The sequence below is a fragment of the Sciurus vulgaris genome (assembly GCF_902686455.1).
Source record: "Sciurus vulgaris genome assembly, chromosome: 3".
Classification (NCBI taxonomy): domain Eukaryota; kingdom Metazoa; phylum Chordata; class Mammalia; order Rodentia; family Sciuridae; genus Sciurus; species Sciurus vulgaris.
The window spans coordinates 132,282,803-132,296,923 of record NC_136463.1 but is presented as its reverse complement, the minus strand read 5'-3'; the positions used below and the strand labels follow the sequence as shown (position 1 = coordinate 132,296,923).

The window sequence follows — 14,121 nt, the reverse complement described above, 5'->3', positions numbered from 1 at the left end:
GCCAAATACAAAATCACCTTTCTTAGGTCCTACTGGCTGCTCATCAACAAAGCTCACTATTGTTCCTTTTCTTAGTCCTTGATCGGACCATCTTATCCTCTAATTGTAGTTGTCATTTACATGCTGTAATTTCCAGGTTATATTAAATTTTATATTAAATTACAGTATATATATTTTAATATTTTCTTAATAATATGTGAAGGATATCCTAACTTTATTGTAGCATATATAAAAACAGAATTATTCCCACTGTAGTTGTCCAATATCTTTCATAATTTATATTTCCTTAATCATAATTATAGAATAGATCATTTTATTACTAGACCCCCAAATTCATGGGGAAATTTCATTTAAGAACTGTAGTTATTGTTTTGCAATTAATTGTCACTTCATAATGTCTAAAATAATCTAAAAATGTAAAAGGTCACTGTGTATATCATTTTAAATTATTTAAAGATAAAGTGGCCTATCTTTAAAATACTCTTAAATATTCATGACACAGTTGCTGTCAGTTTGATTATAGGAATGTATTAGAAATTTAAGAATTTATTGAGAAAAACTGGCCATTGAAGCAAAAAAAAAAATTGTTTTACAAAACAAACGTTCCTCTGAATTTTTTGTTTATACAGTAATAAAGCACAGGATCTTACTCTTCACCCTATTATCCTTTTGCCACCAGCTGCATTTCCTCTGTTTAAAACCTTTGGAGGGTTTCAAGTCAGGCAGCCAGAACATGTGAAAGTTGATAAGTGAAATTTCAGAGTTTAGAGTGTGTACTTCTGCTGCATGATAATCATGAATGCATTTAGATACACGTTTCAGTTCACACAAAATGGAGAGAATTGGGGGAAATGTAAAATAATTATAATATACACAATATGATAGTTTAAAGGAACAAACAGAAGTCCTCAATAATCAGTCTGCTCTCATTCCTTGAGGCTGAGATTCTGACATATGCTAATGACTTCAAACACCTTTTCAGTCTTAAAGAATCCAGAACCTGATGAGCAAGCATAGAATATGAGTTCTGATAGCCTCACTGCCTCCATGCAGGAATTCAGACTTGTCCCAATGGCAGAACTGTGCTTTGCTTTGACTGTGAGGAAGTATTTGCATCCTAAAATAGTAGCATGCAAAAAAGTTGTGACTCTTGAGAAAAGAAAAGTCGCTATGTGGATTGTTCCTTTAACAGACAAAGGAGAATGAAATATTAAATGTGAAAAATAAAGTGCACATTATGGAGAACACTCTGGAAAACCAGAAGGCTGGATGGGAAGAACTTAGCCACCTGCGGATGACTTGGCAACTTAAAGGCGCTGAAAGCAAGTCTGTGAAGCAGCAGTGGATGGCGTTCAAAGAGAAACTCAGAAAGGTAAGGGAATGCGAAGTGTCACTAAGCCTTAGGAAGGAAGGAAATCCTAATGCACGCTGACACATGATGAAGGCTTGAAAACAATACAGTAAGTGAAAGGAACCAGGCAAAGAGGGTATTATGTGCTTCTACTTATTCAAGGTGTCTATAGTCAGATTCACAGAGACAGAAAGCAGCCTTGAAGTTTCCAGGGCCTGTGGGGAGGGAGAGGAAATGGGAGTGGCTTAATGGGTACAGAGTTTCTGTTTGGGTTGATGAAAAAGTTCTGGAGATGGATGGTGGTGATGGTTGCCCAGAACGTATTATGCCACTAAATTGCACACTTAGAAGTGGTAAAGATGGCGAATGTTGTTATGCACTACCATAAGAAAGGCAAAACATAGCAAGGGAAAACAAGGACTTTTCATGGTTTAGAACCATGGATGTTGTGTGTTTTCAGTGAATTAAAAAGTGTAAAGGCACTCTAGACTGACCATTGATATTTACTCAGGTGTCCAAGAAAACACACCTATGGTTATCCAATATTTTATTTCAGACAACTCACAATGTAAAACTTCTTCAGGAAGTACTCATGCCTGTGTCTGCACTTGACCTTGGAGGGAGCCTCCAGACCATTTCAGATCTGCGTAAAAAATGGAATGAAATGAAACCTCAGTTCCAGGTGAAAAAGTAGATTGATGAATTTGAGTGACTGGGGAAACATTTTATTCTGTTTGGTTGAAGCTTACCTAATTAATTTTTACAATCTGGTAAACTTTTTTTTTTTTTTTTTAACAAAAGCACAGCTTGCCTAATAATCTACTGTAAAGACACATTTTTCTTAGTGTTTTCCTGCATGCTTCTCTATTTGATGACCCACAAACATTTAGGCCACAAAATGTCCTAAATACATTTTTATTAGAGATCAGTTTAACTTACATTATTAATTAAAAGTTGAATGTTTTTACTACACACACACACACACACACACACACACACACACACTCTCTATTTTCTTAGGCAGTGTTTTAAATTGACATGCTTCAGAACAAGGATGGGCAACCTCTAACCTAGAGGTCTGCTGCCCTGTGTCTCTGAAATCTCCACTGGGATTTCTCTGTCCCCACACGCTACCACCCAGCTTCTACTACAGCCCCAGGAATTTTGCCATGTTCTTCATTCACCCACAGAAAGCCCTCCGGATATGAGAGAGAAAACCATGAGTCATGTTCCTGGCTCCTGACTGCTGAACACAGGCCTTGCTCCCCAAGCCCTGCTGCTCCTAAATGTAACACAACTGCCTGGAGAGGTTGCCAGTACCATTGTCATTTGGCCTGGATTTCTGTTTTCTTTTTGGCTGTAGTATTAAGGCATATGTTTCTGTCTCTCCATCACAAGTGTTGGCTTTAAGGAATCTCAGGATCAGATGAATGAAGCTTCCTGTAAGACAAAACTTACATAAAATAAAATATAACCGCCTTGACTATGCATGCATACCACAGCAAACTCTTTCATCAGAACACTCAGAAACTGTGACTAACATGTGTTAGGTTCCTGGAGATGCCCCACGTTATATGCTCACTAGCATTTCCTTTGCCTACCTGTGTTTGTGTCTAAGTTCTTCTAAATCAGGAATCACTGCTGAGCTTATCTGGCCCTGTCACTGTGATGTGCAGGTATTTGATGTCCACTTGCTTAATTTGAACTTAAAGACCCTATTTAAGTCAGTCTTCTGAAAATCATTTCTTTAACCTAAATCATTTTGCATTACTTTTACCTTTGATATAAGATCTGCCCCCCAAATTATAGTAGCATTCCCTTTAAGTCATCAACTCTTGTGAGTTCTACACAAGAATCTGGGTTCCTATGAGGGATACCTGAGCAGTACTCTGTAGAGGGGAAGGCAGTTTATCCCCTGTGCCTGTGGTGGCTATTTGTGGATAGAGGACAGCCACTTTGAAGCAGAATGTCTACTCTTCTGTTCATCTGGTGGCTCATTCTGATCATTCTTTTATTGGAGAGCACAAGTAACTCCCCTGATATATTTGTACACTTGTCTTCTCTTGATGTTCTTACCATGCCACTTAATTTTAGTCTGTATTAAATATCAGAGCTGTTTGTGGGGCTTCATAAAGATCTAAGAGACATTTATTCAACAGATGGGGGGAATATGTGGTGGGTCACAGGAATGCATGGTTTCTATTTCACCACCTAGCCTTGACAAGTTTTTTTTTTCTTCATTGTTTATAAATTTCTGAGAAGATAAAGATGAAACAATGCATCCTACAAGCAGGATGCCTGGATTAGGGGGAGGCACACAAGAAGTATTTGTTAACAAATGAGAGAATGATTCATTTTTTAGATCATCAGATTGCTGGTTGTTAAAAAAAAAAAAAAACTCTCTGAAAGCTGGATTTCTTGTATTGCTTTCAATTTTTCAGCAACTGCGTGATGAGGTTCAGTATATTATGAGAGAGTTGGAAGAATTAAGAGGTAAAGGAGCCCCTGTGAAAGAGAAGTCTCAACAACTGAGTGACCTTATTAACCTCCATCAGAAACAGACAGAGCACATCCAGGATTATGACAATCTCCTGCACAAGGTGGTCCTGTTCCACCAAGTCAGGGAGGAGGTAAGACAGATGTCTAAAAGATTCTGGGTTTTACACTATGGAATTAATTAATCATAGTGTCACAAATCACAGTCAAATTGCTTGCATTTGCAGTTAACATAATCTGGCGCCTAATTTATCTCTCGTGATGCCCCATCTTCCCTTCTGTTCCTCATCTTTGGTTCATAAAGACAGCACCCATATTTCTACCTCCAAGTCCTGCTTCTCAGGCCACCTCCCAGGGCAAGTCTTTGTCTCTCCTCTCTGTTATGTAAAACTGTACTTCCTTCTAACATCTCACCTTACTTGGAGTGACCTCCCTATTTCTCTTCTAAATCTGTAGTGCTCTCTTTATTCCATACATCTGTCATTTTTAGTAGCTTGATTCTTAATTATATTATATTTTACTAAGAGCAGCATTGTTTCCCAACTCAAGGATAAAATATTTGAGGGCAGGAACCAAGTTCAATATTTGTATATCTCGAGTACCTGACATCATGGAGTACTCAGTAAATATTAATTTTTGGTTGCTTTCTTCACAAGAACATTGAAGTTATTAGCCCTCATTAGCATGAAATGGAGGTTGCATTGATATTCCTTTACTATAGCCTCTGAGTTTACTCAGATTACGGGGCCTAGACCTTGCTATGGTTTTAGAAAAGGACCAAAAGGGCATTTCCCTCTTTCATAGAACGGACTGTTAGCTTCTCAGTGTTACCCAGTTGGATTTGCAGCACTGTAACATGTATCTGGCCATATAACTAATAATTACGGGTGGGCTTGGCAGCATTTCAACACCCTAGCATAATATGTTATAGAAAATAGGCTTAAAAATCTATCTACAAAACTCAGGCTAATTGTTAATACCCTAAATTCCAGCTGGGACATCTCATCAAATCAAGAGAACTGGTGTTTCTGGAGCAGTTGGAGGAACTGGGTGATGCTCATGAGGCCCAGATGCACCTCAGTCGCTCTCAGGATCAAAAGGCACATGTGGAGCAGCTCTATAAACTGGCCCTTTCCCTAGGAGTGGACATTATCTCATCAGCACAGCGCCCTGTAAGCATCTTAGGACACCACCACTCTACCTAATGAGAAGGAAGTCAGACTGCTTAGCATTTATTACATTTAAAAATGCATTCGCCCATTGGGGTAGTTATTTGTGGTGAGCTTCTACCACCTATTACAAAAGAAAAAAAATTAAGGAGAATATCTGAATATAAAAATCTTATTGAACACATCTGTTCTCATGTTAATTTAAAAGAGTATGTTATAGACCTGTGTGGTCCCACAAAGCAGTTAGGTTTCCCATTTGAAATGTACCTAATGTGACTAAGGAGCAAAACTTTTATTTATTTATTTATTTATTTATTTATTTATTTATTTATTTATTTATTTATTTATTTATTTATTTTTTGTGGTGCTGGGGATTGAACCCAGGGTCTTGTGCTTGCAAGGCAAGCACTCTACCAACTGAGCTATATCCCCAGCCCAGAGCAAAACTTTTAGTTGTATTTATTTTGAATTAATTTAGTTATCAGGAAACTTTTAAGTATGTTGGGAACAACTTGGTATGTGAATCTGCTTTTGAAACTAACTTTTATGAAATTTAAGTGTAGATCAAATATTTCTGGTGGAAACTTAGCAACAATTGAAATATGCTTGAAGTAAAAATTATACCAAATTCCAAAGACTTAAGATGAAAACTTCTTATTAATTTTTTATATTGGTTACATGCTATAAAATGATACTTGGAAATATTTATAGACTGTATATGAAAATTAATTTCATTCATTTCTTTTTTACTTTTTATTATGACTACTGAAAATTATTTAATTGTTTTTATGGCTCATATTATGTTTCCACTAGACAATACTGCTTTGGCATTGCAGATCTGGAAGACCTGTAGATCCTAGTGTTTATCTAGAACATTTTATAGAGGAAGAATTTAAGGTCCAGAGATGCTTACCATAAAAGCCCAAAAGAAAAGACCCAAACCCCCTGGCTCCAGTCAGGGCTCTGGGCTCTAGTTGTTGATCTACTTTTTCCCATTAGCTGGATTTCAACAGAGGAGCTTAAAAGGAAAGAAAGTATTTCCAAATCAAATTTTCATAAATAGCACAGTAGGTTCTGATTTTTTAAAAAATTCTTCTCCAAATTCCTAATTTAAAGGAAGAAAAGATTGTTTATTCCATTAACATGTATTGCATTAATAATGTCAGAATGGCCAATTTAATTTTAACATTCATTTAAGAAAATCCACCAAAGTATACATAACACAGGGAAACTACAGCGTACCTTTCTAAGCTGAGAGAAATCCAAGTATTTGTTGCTGTGAAGAGGACATACTTTTGTCAGGAAAGAGTTTTCTTTCTAAAGAGTTTTATTAGTAAATGAACTTTAAAAAGGAAAAAGAAAGTAATAAGTCTCACATGGCACAAATAATGTAAATTGTTCTCCAGCCCTCTTCTGGCCCTTCTCTGCTAGGTAGAGATTGGAGCACTTGCATAATGAACCTGAGGTTAAACTCAAGTTGACATGAAAATTATAGTGCATGAGTGGAATGTTTCTAATGCATATTTTATGCCTTTTGAAGTAAAAATTATACCTTATAATGAATGGTGTCTCTGAGGAGTTGGGCATGATGAGCAAATCTTCCAAACTTGAGATTCAAGACTTGGAAATGTCTTCCCTGTAATGTTGAGTGTCTGGCTTCCTTCTGAAATAATTATAGTCAGATGCGTTTAAGATAAAATAAATTAGGATTCTATATCTTATTGTTTTAGAAAGTGTTGCTTGTGAGTTTCATAATGTAGGTAAATTGCATATTCATCTTATGGCAATTTCATCCGTTCTTTTGTTACTTCCAAATGCTTTTCATTTTTAGAATTGCTCTAATGTTTCTGCAAAGAACGTGCAGCAGCAGCTGGAGGTCCTTGAGATGGACAGCATGAACTGGCTTGCCAAAGCTGAGGAGTGCGACCGGGCCCTGGGCCGCAGTTTGGAGTACTGCACCATAAGAGAGGAGATAAATGAGGTGGGGCCGTGGGAACTGACACAGACAAAAGCTGCTTCCAACAGGAAGTGCGTGTCTCAGTGAACACACATGTGCACACACACAAACACACACACAGTGAGTCAGGAGACTTTCTTCTTGCCCATGTCCTTTAATTCTCAGAACAGTGCCCTCAGGGCTCTGAAGGTTTCAGTAAACTTCAAGCTTCCATTTTTGTTGAAGTGAGTCAAGGCCCAGAATGACCCAGAAGGCAGGATTACAGGTGTGTTTTGTGTGTGTGTGTGTGCTTACTTGTTTTTGTTTGTTTTTTGCTTTTCTCCCTATTCAACCCTCACAGCAGTCATTTGCTTGAGCTGGTTCAGTTTTTTTAGGGCACAGACAACGGGGTGACACTGCCTGATGGCAGCCAGCTCAGCCTGCTGAGAGTCTATTTAGGTACGGTTGACTCATGGCGAGGCGGGTGCTGAGGGGAGGGGAACAGGCTCTGTGCTTCAGAGGCTACTACAAAGTATTAGCACCAAAGTGGTTGGTTTCATATTTACTCAAACTGAGTGACTTTCCTGGGAAAACAACTCTAAGTGCAAAAAAAAAAAAAAAAGATAAAGTGATCCTCCATCCATGTCCACATGCATGATTCCACCTCTTCCCCATCAACAGGGACCAACCCCCAGCTCCTAGACACTGAGCCACCACCACCTCTTTCCTAGCTAAAATTTCCATTCATGGTTTTACTGATTTTGTGGGGAAACACAGATTAAGATAGCAAGGGTCCTAATTCTGGAAAGTGATAACAGAACACTAGGGTACCCATAAATACCAGATTTATCTCCATTTACAGCAAACTGTTTCTGAGCTCCTTAAGACATGAGTTCATTAGGCAAGGAGGGAGAAAAAGAGGTAGTTAACCTTCTTGAACTTCTGGTTTATGCCTGATCTGTATAATCTGGGCATAGCAAGTATCAAATATTATCAAGCAACATAAAAGCATGGACTAAAGCTTGAGTAATTGAGTAGTGGTCTAGCTCCAAACTACACCCCTGCAGGTCACGCTTTGCAGGGTACAGGCAAGTACAGGAAGAAGAAAGCAAGAGGGCAGAACAGGAGTAGTCACTTGAACCCCATCCAACAAGAGGGAAGCAGAAACTGATATCTACCAACAGTTTTCACTTATGCAATGTGTCACAGGTCTGTAGAGTCTCTGCTCAGAGTCTGTGTTTCAGGGAGTCACTTTCAACTAAAGCCTTGTTTACTCATTCCAAATAAAGCCCAAAATGTAGCCTGCCCTCTCCATAGTAGCATGGTCTCTTCTGGTTCCTGTACTGCAGCTTACACTCCGGTCAGATCTTGTTAATGGAGACACTCAGAGCTTGCTTTTCTCCCTAAGTCTATAAAATTTGGATTTGCGACCAGAGAAACAAATTTTTAACAATCTCTCCCAAAGTTACTTCTGTCTTCCTCCTCATCTCTCACTTTCTTCCTGCTGCTCCTCCTCTTTTTCTCTTCTTCCTCCTTTTTCTTTCTGCATATCATTGTCTTGTCAAAATCTCCCTCCTGGCAGTGATGGTCCAGCTCTGTATTACAAGTGGAGCAGGATGAGGATATCCCCAGCCCCCTCTGGCTGGCTTTCTAGCTCCTTAGGAGCTGTGGCATTTATGGAGCTGGGTCTCCCTGTTAGGCGCTTCCAGCAGGGTTCTATTTTCAGGGACTGCCTTGAGATGAACTTGCACTTGGAACCAGCCAGCTGGGATGACAGATGACCCTTCTAGTCACAGTAGGGACACTCCAGGATTGTCTGTACCATTTCAGGAATGAGCAACCAGACATATGTGGATTTGATTTAGGAATCAGATGTCATTTTAACGTACTCCCAAATATTAAAAGAGGTATCCTTCCTATTTGCTTCTACTTCAAATTCAACTAATCTTTGATGTAAGGTATAGTTTCACTTTGAAAGGATCTTTGAAAACCTTGGATCCTTTTCTCCTTTCTTTTATTTCTTCTTCTTCTCCTTTTTTTTTTGGTAGACATACTAGGCATATCAGAGTGTAGCAACCCACCCTGAACTTTCCAACCACAAGCCTAGTGGGAAAATATAAGAAGGAATGTTTTCAGTGCCCCTTAGTAATATAAATATATATGTGTTCTAGTTTATATTGTGAATATCAGAATACAAATAGATGGTCAGTTTCCACAGTGGTAATAATATTTAGATATTAATAATGTTAAAATTTAGATATTATTATTATCATCATTATTACTCTTTAGATATAGGCACTTAGAACATTTTATAAAATGAAATAAAGTATGTTACACAATTTTTTTTTCTTTTATGGAGAATAAAACCAGATACCCAACCAGGAAACTACAACATGCACCGTATTTGATTTTTTGTTAGTCTTGAAACATTGTTTTGCTTCCAATGTGCTTAAAGTGCTATCTGAAAGTTCACAGACTCTGAATTGCTGTACAATTTGGAGAATGTCTGGTACAATATTTTCATTTTTCAGATGAGAAAGAAAACTGAGGTGTAGGTATATGATCTTCATTTTAATAATGACCTAGAGGATAAAGAGTTTCTGCTCATAGTATTCCAGGGGATTGACTTTGAGCCAGAGGCTAATTTATTGGGCAAAAGTCAATTGCTAAGTTCAGAATTTACCATTCACAAATGTTTGAGTCCTAACCACCCACTACATGGCCTGATGTTAAATATATCTTCTTATATATATGGTTTCTTCTTCTATCCCTATTTTCTATCTATTCTAAGATATTTGTGTGATTGGATATGACAGCATAGTTCATTTAGTTATTTCAACAAATAGTTCTTTCTTGACTATGCTGTAGCTAACGTATATGGTCTCATCTGCACTGAAGGCCCTTACAAAAGGACTCAGTACTTCAAGACAAAATGTCAGTGATCCAAATGTCATTTTCAAAAAAGTGATGCAATATTCCTTAAAGACAAAGAACAATGGTTTTGATTATTTTTAATGAGTTAAAAAATTTTAATAAGAGATAGGAAACTGTCTTATTTTCTTTGTGTTTACCTTATTTTCTTTGTGTTTACCTACTAGAAAACACAGCTGTCAAACTGCCAGATTTCGCAGTGTTTATTTTCACCCATTTCACACAAAGGCGTATTTAGATTCATAAATGTTAAATATCACTGTATATTTTCTTGCCTAGATAAGTGAATAAGTGATTAATACACAGAGCATAATATTCTCTGCTGTGTGACATGACAGAGGAACATCATTAGTTACTCATTCTTTACCCGTCTACATTTAGAAATGTAATAAGTTAACATTGAGCATGTTTTTCTTATAACTTGACCAAAAAAATCCTTTATGTAATGTTAATGGAAATTTGTATCTAGGGGCTTATATTATGGGTCACAAGCAATTCCTTTGCTGAAAAGAATAGCAGTGACAGAATCAGGTTGGTATCCATTTTCTCAAAATAAGCTTTCCACATATAAGCTTTCAGATCATTATATTACTGTACCCCAAAGTGTTTCCACTGTAGCAACATCTTGCCCATCAGGAAGTAAGCTGAACCGGACTCAGCATATATATTCCATGTGTCAGTCATGTGTTCCAATGGCAAAAATTCTTCTGTCAGTTTGAATAAATCCATCATCTGAGTTCTAGGGACACAAGCTGGATTAGAAACAGTAAATTGGAATAGAGGAATAGTGTCGCTATGGACACATACACAATCAATAAATTCAAAACCACCTGACATCATATGGCACTTTACCACTGACAAAATGACCATGGACAGCCACCACTGGCAGAAAAGGAAGTAGAAAAGGTTAAATAGAGAGCAAAATAGCCATTTGGGCAGCACTATGGAATAGTACAGATTATTTTCTAGATTTATAACCTGAACTCATTATTTAAAAAATAAAAAAAGACTTCATTCAACAAATATCTTTAATGTGGCTACTGTGTGCCAGGCCATAAGAATCCAAATGAGCACAGGAATCTTAGTCTAGAGAAAATTAAAACTTGGGAGTCTCCACAATCATGGACATGCATTAATCAGGCCCCACTCTATGTCAATTTTGAAGATGTGTAAGTAAATAGGAAAGTTTGCAATTGTGTAGGAAACAGCCATCCTGTAGGGTTAAAGCATTTTAAATTTCAGTGTTTAATATGTGCAAATGACTGTAGAAAAGTTCCAGAAGAATACAGAGAGCTGAAATTTAAAACTACAGTTATCATATCCAGAAAATAAAACTTAATGAAGACATTATGAAGATATGAAAAGTGCAGAGTGGGTAAAATATTCATTTTTGAGACCTGCTGCCACCTACAATTTGAAAAGGTGCAATCATCTTCTCTTTCCAAGTTGCTGCATTTTATGTTGCTACAAGATGGGTCTTAAGCTCAGGTCGATGTGGTGTGGTTGCCGAATGGAATGAGACCAAGAAAGTCTTGTCCTGAAATCTCTCTAGCACTAAGGACGAATAGTCTACCATTTATGTTTGTAGCAAACCATTCCAGTTAACTTTTAAGTCTCTGGGTGTCTTCATTTTAAATGCAAGCATTCCTGGGAGGTGACTTTACAGACTTCTGTTACTGAAAACGAGCACCAAAAAGGGTTTTTTGTCTTTATTTTTATTTTTTCTGGAATGGGAAAAATAGTGGGCAAGAAATGAAGCTGGTGAGGTGGACCTTAAGAGAAATGGAAACTGACTACCAATTTTATATTTTTGCTCTGACCAAGAGTGTGTCACAGTCTAATAGAATTTTTTGTTCGATTTGGTTTTTAAATGCATTTCCGTGGTTGTAAAATGTCCCACATCTCTCACACCAATTGGCCTTGCCAGCAACAGACTTACAGATAATACATACTTGTGCCAAAGCTGCCTCAACCAGCTTAGTCAAAACTAAGAATAGCAAGTCAGAGTTGCAAGTCAGAAGCCTCTTCTGCTTCTTCCCAACCACACTTTCTTCCTAACCCTGAAAGGGAGCTTACAGCTTGCTAGGAAATTTGGTGAAGATGCTCATTCTCCTAGTTGCAAAATGACTGGCTTTAAAATCTTAATAGCTTTTATCTAATGATAGCTGTTAACTTAGTCTACTTATTCCATGGCAAATATAGAGGAGTTGAGAGAGTGAAAAAATAGGAATATCAAGTTATTCATTGAAAATATTTTTCCTGATTTTTAAAAGATTTTCAGAAATTGTATTAATATTATTTATAAGAACAATTAAAGATTTCCAATAGGGTAAATTTTTTCTTGCCCCATGATTTGGGTGTTCTATTTTTCTGCATATGTACTCAAGTCGAACAGTTGTCTTAACCATCTCCACCATTCCCCATTGTTGACAAGCTGACTAAAGTTAGAAACAGCTGTGTGAACAATGATACCACACTAAGCAACCATGGCACTCAGTTCCTTTAAAAATATGACCCCAAGTTATGTAGGGATTAGATGGGAAGTTAAGTTTTCATATTGGAATGTGCAGGTAAGAAAAATTAGATACTGCTAAATTTTTTAGTTGCTGGAGTTATTTCCATACTGCCTTCCATGTACCTCAAAAGTACTGAATTTGAATTGATTAAGGCACAAGGGTTTAGATTTTGATTGAATTTCCAGTGGGATCAAAAAAGAAAAACACTAGCACCTTCCTTGAGAGAGCTCATATGTCAGAAAGAGCCTGATCCTATTTCACATACCAATAGCGTCATGAACATTCTTCAGTCTTATAAATCATCTTCAGTGGAAGTGCATACATTCTGAAGCAAACAGAAGTACAGTCACACTCATCAGTTATCAGTCTTGAATTTCTTTTCTTTTCTTTTTTTTTTTTTTTCCTTTTTGTACTGAGGATTTAACTCAGGGATCCTTTACATCCCCAGTCCTTTTTATTTTTTATTTTGAGACAGAGTCTTATAAGTTGCTGAGGGTCTCAATAATTAGCTGAGGCTGGCCTCAAACTTGTAATCCTGCTGCCTCAGCCTTCTGAGTCCCTGAAATTACAGATGTGTGCCACCCCACTCAGCCAGTCTTAAATTTCTTAACCTAAAGTTGATTTGAAATCTCCTGATTTAGGATTAAAGTGTTAAGGCTCAGTTTTTCTCTATCCTTCCTATAATCTTCTAGGAGCAGGGCTGGGATTGTAGCTCAGTGGTAGAGCACTTGCCTGGCATGTGTGAGGCACTGGGTTAGATTCTAAGCTCCATAAATGAATAAATAAATAAATGTAAAAAAATCATTTAACATATAAAAAAATTTCTAGTAGCTGTTAAACCTTCTCATTTAAACAAGTGTCCCTGTTCAGGTGCCAACTGCCTTAACAGGCACAGCTGTTAATTCAGAAACCAGAGGGGTGATGTGGGATGAAGAAATACAGACAGACAGACATAGAGAAAAAGCTGGGGCCAGATGGGCAGCCAAACCCTGTTGGAGTTTGACTGACCCAGTGCTAGTTCAGCATGTTTATTATATAGGTTTCATCAAAAGGTTATTCTTGGAAAAGTTTCAGCAAAGCAGGCAACTCGAAGGATGCAGGACTGGTGAGATATCAGGGTCATTTTGTTATGCTCAGAATCCTCTGTCCCTGGGAGTTGGTGTCTGAACTCAAGTCCTGGACCCATTACTGCTGCATGCCTTTGCATAGGGCCTCTCTGTCCCTCCCTTACCTGTGTCACCTTAGCTACTGGGCCATTTTTTGTTCTTTTTCTTCCTGGCTGGGACATCTTGTTTTGCTCCTTTGCGCAGACATTTCCCAGTGCGACACAGCCATGAGGGAGTCAGACCACGGTTCAAATCACCACTCTCTACGTCTCCCCATTTTTAATTTTTTAAATGTAACTAATGTATGTCTACTTTTAAGTGTTGGGATTTTTCCTTCTGTGTAAGGGAACCCTCACTGCTGTAAGGAGAAAGGGTCTATATGACTGCTCTGGCTGCTTCAGGCTGAGAGGGGGTGACATAGGGCAAGCAGTTTGGCTTTCTCCTCAGGAATGTTTTGGTCAATCGAGAGATCCGAGGCAAAAGCTGTTTTGGAAAGAGGTTGTAAAGTCATCTGGGAGGTGGCTGCTTCTATGAGAGAAACCAGAAGACATGAGTACTGGAGGGGGATTAATGCAAAATAAACGAATATGATGATGACAATGGAGACCAGCAATTT

The 14,121-nt window shown here is 37.8% G+C and overlaps 1 protein-coding gene across 8 annotated transcripts in view; it reads left to right on the top strand.

Moving 5' to 3' along the window:
- Positions 1-14,121, top strand: part of CCDC141 (coiled-coil domain containing 141) — a 202,330-nt gene that overhangs the window by 159,507 nt on the left and 28,702 nt on the right. For all 8 annotated transcript variants that reach the window (XM_079134532.1, XM_079134531.1, XM_079134534.1 and 5 more), the window contains exons 13-17: positions 1,193-1,372; positions 1,908-2,033; positions 3,793-3,981; positions 4,840-5,019; positions 6,848-6,997. In XM_079134532.1, coding sequence (XP_078990658.1) covers positions 1,193-1,372; positions 1,908-2,033; positions 3,793-3,981; positions 4,840-5,019; positions 6,848-6,997 — 825 coding nt within the window. The remainder of the gene's footprint in view (positions 1-1,192; positions 1,373-1,907; positions 2,034-3,792; positions 3,982-4,839; positions 5,020-6,847; positions 6,998-14,121) is intronic.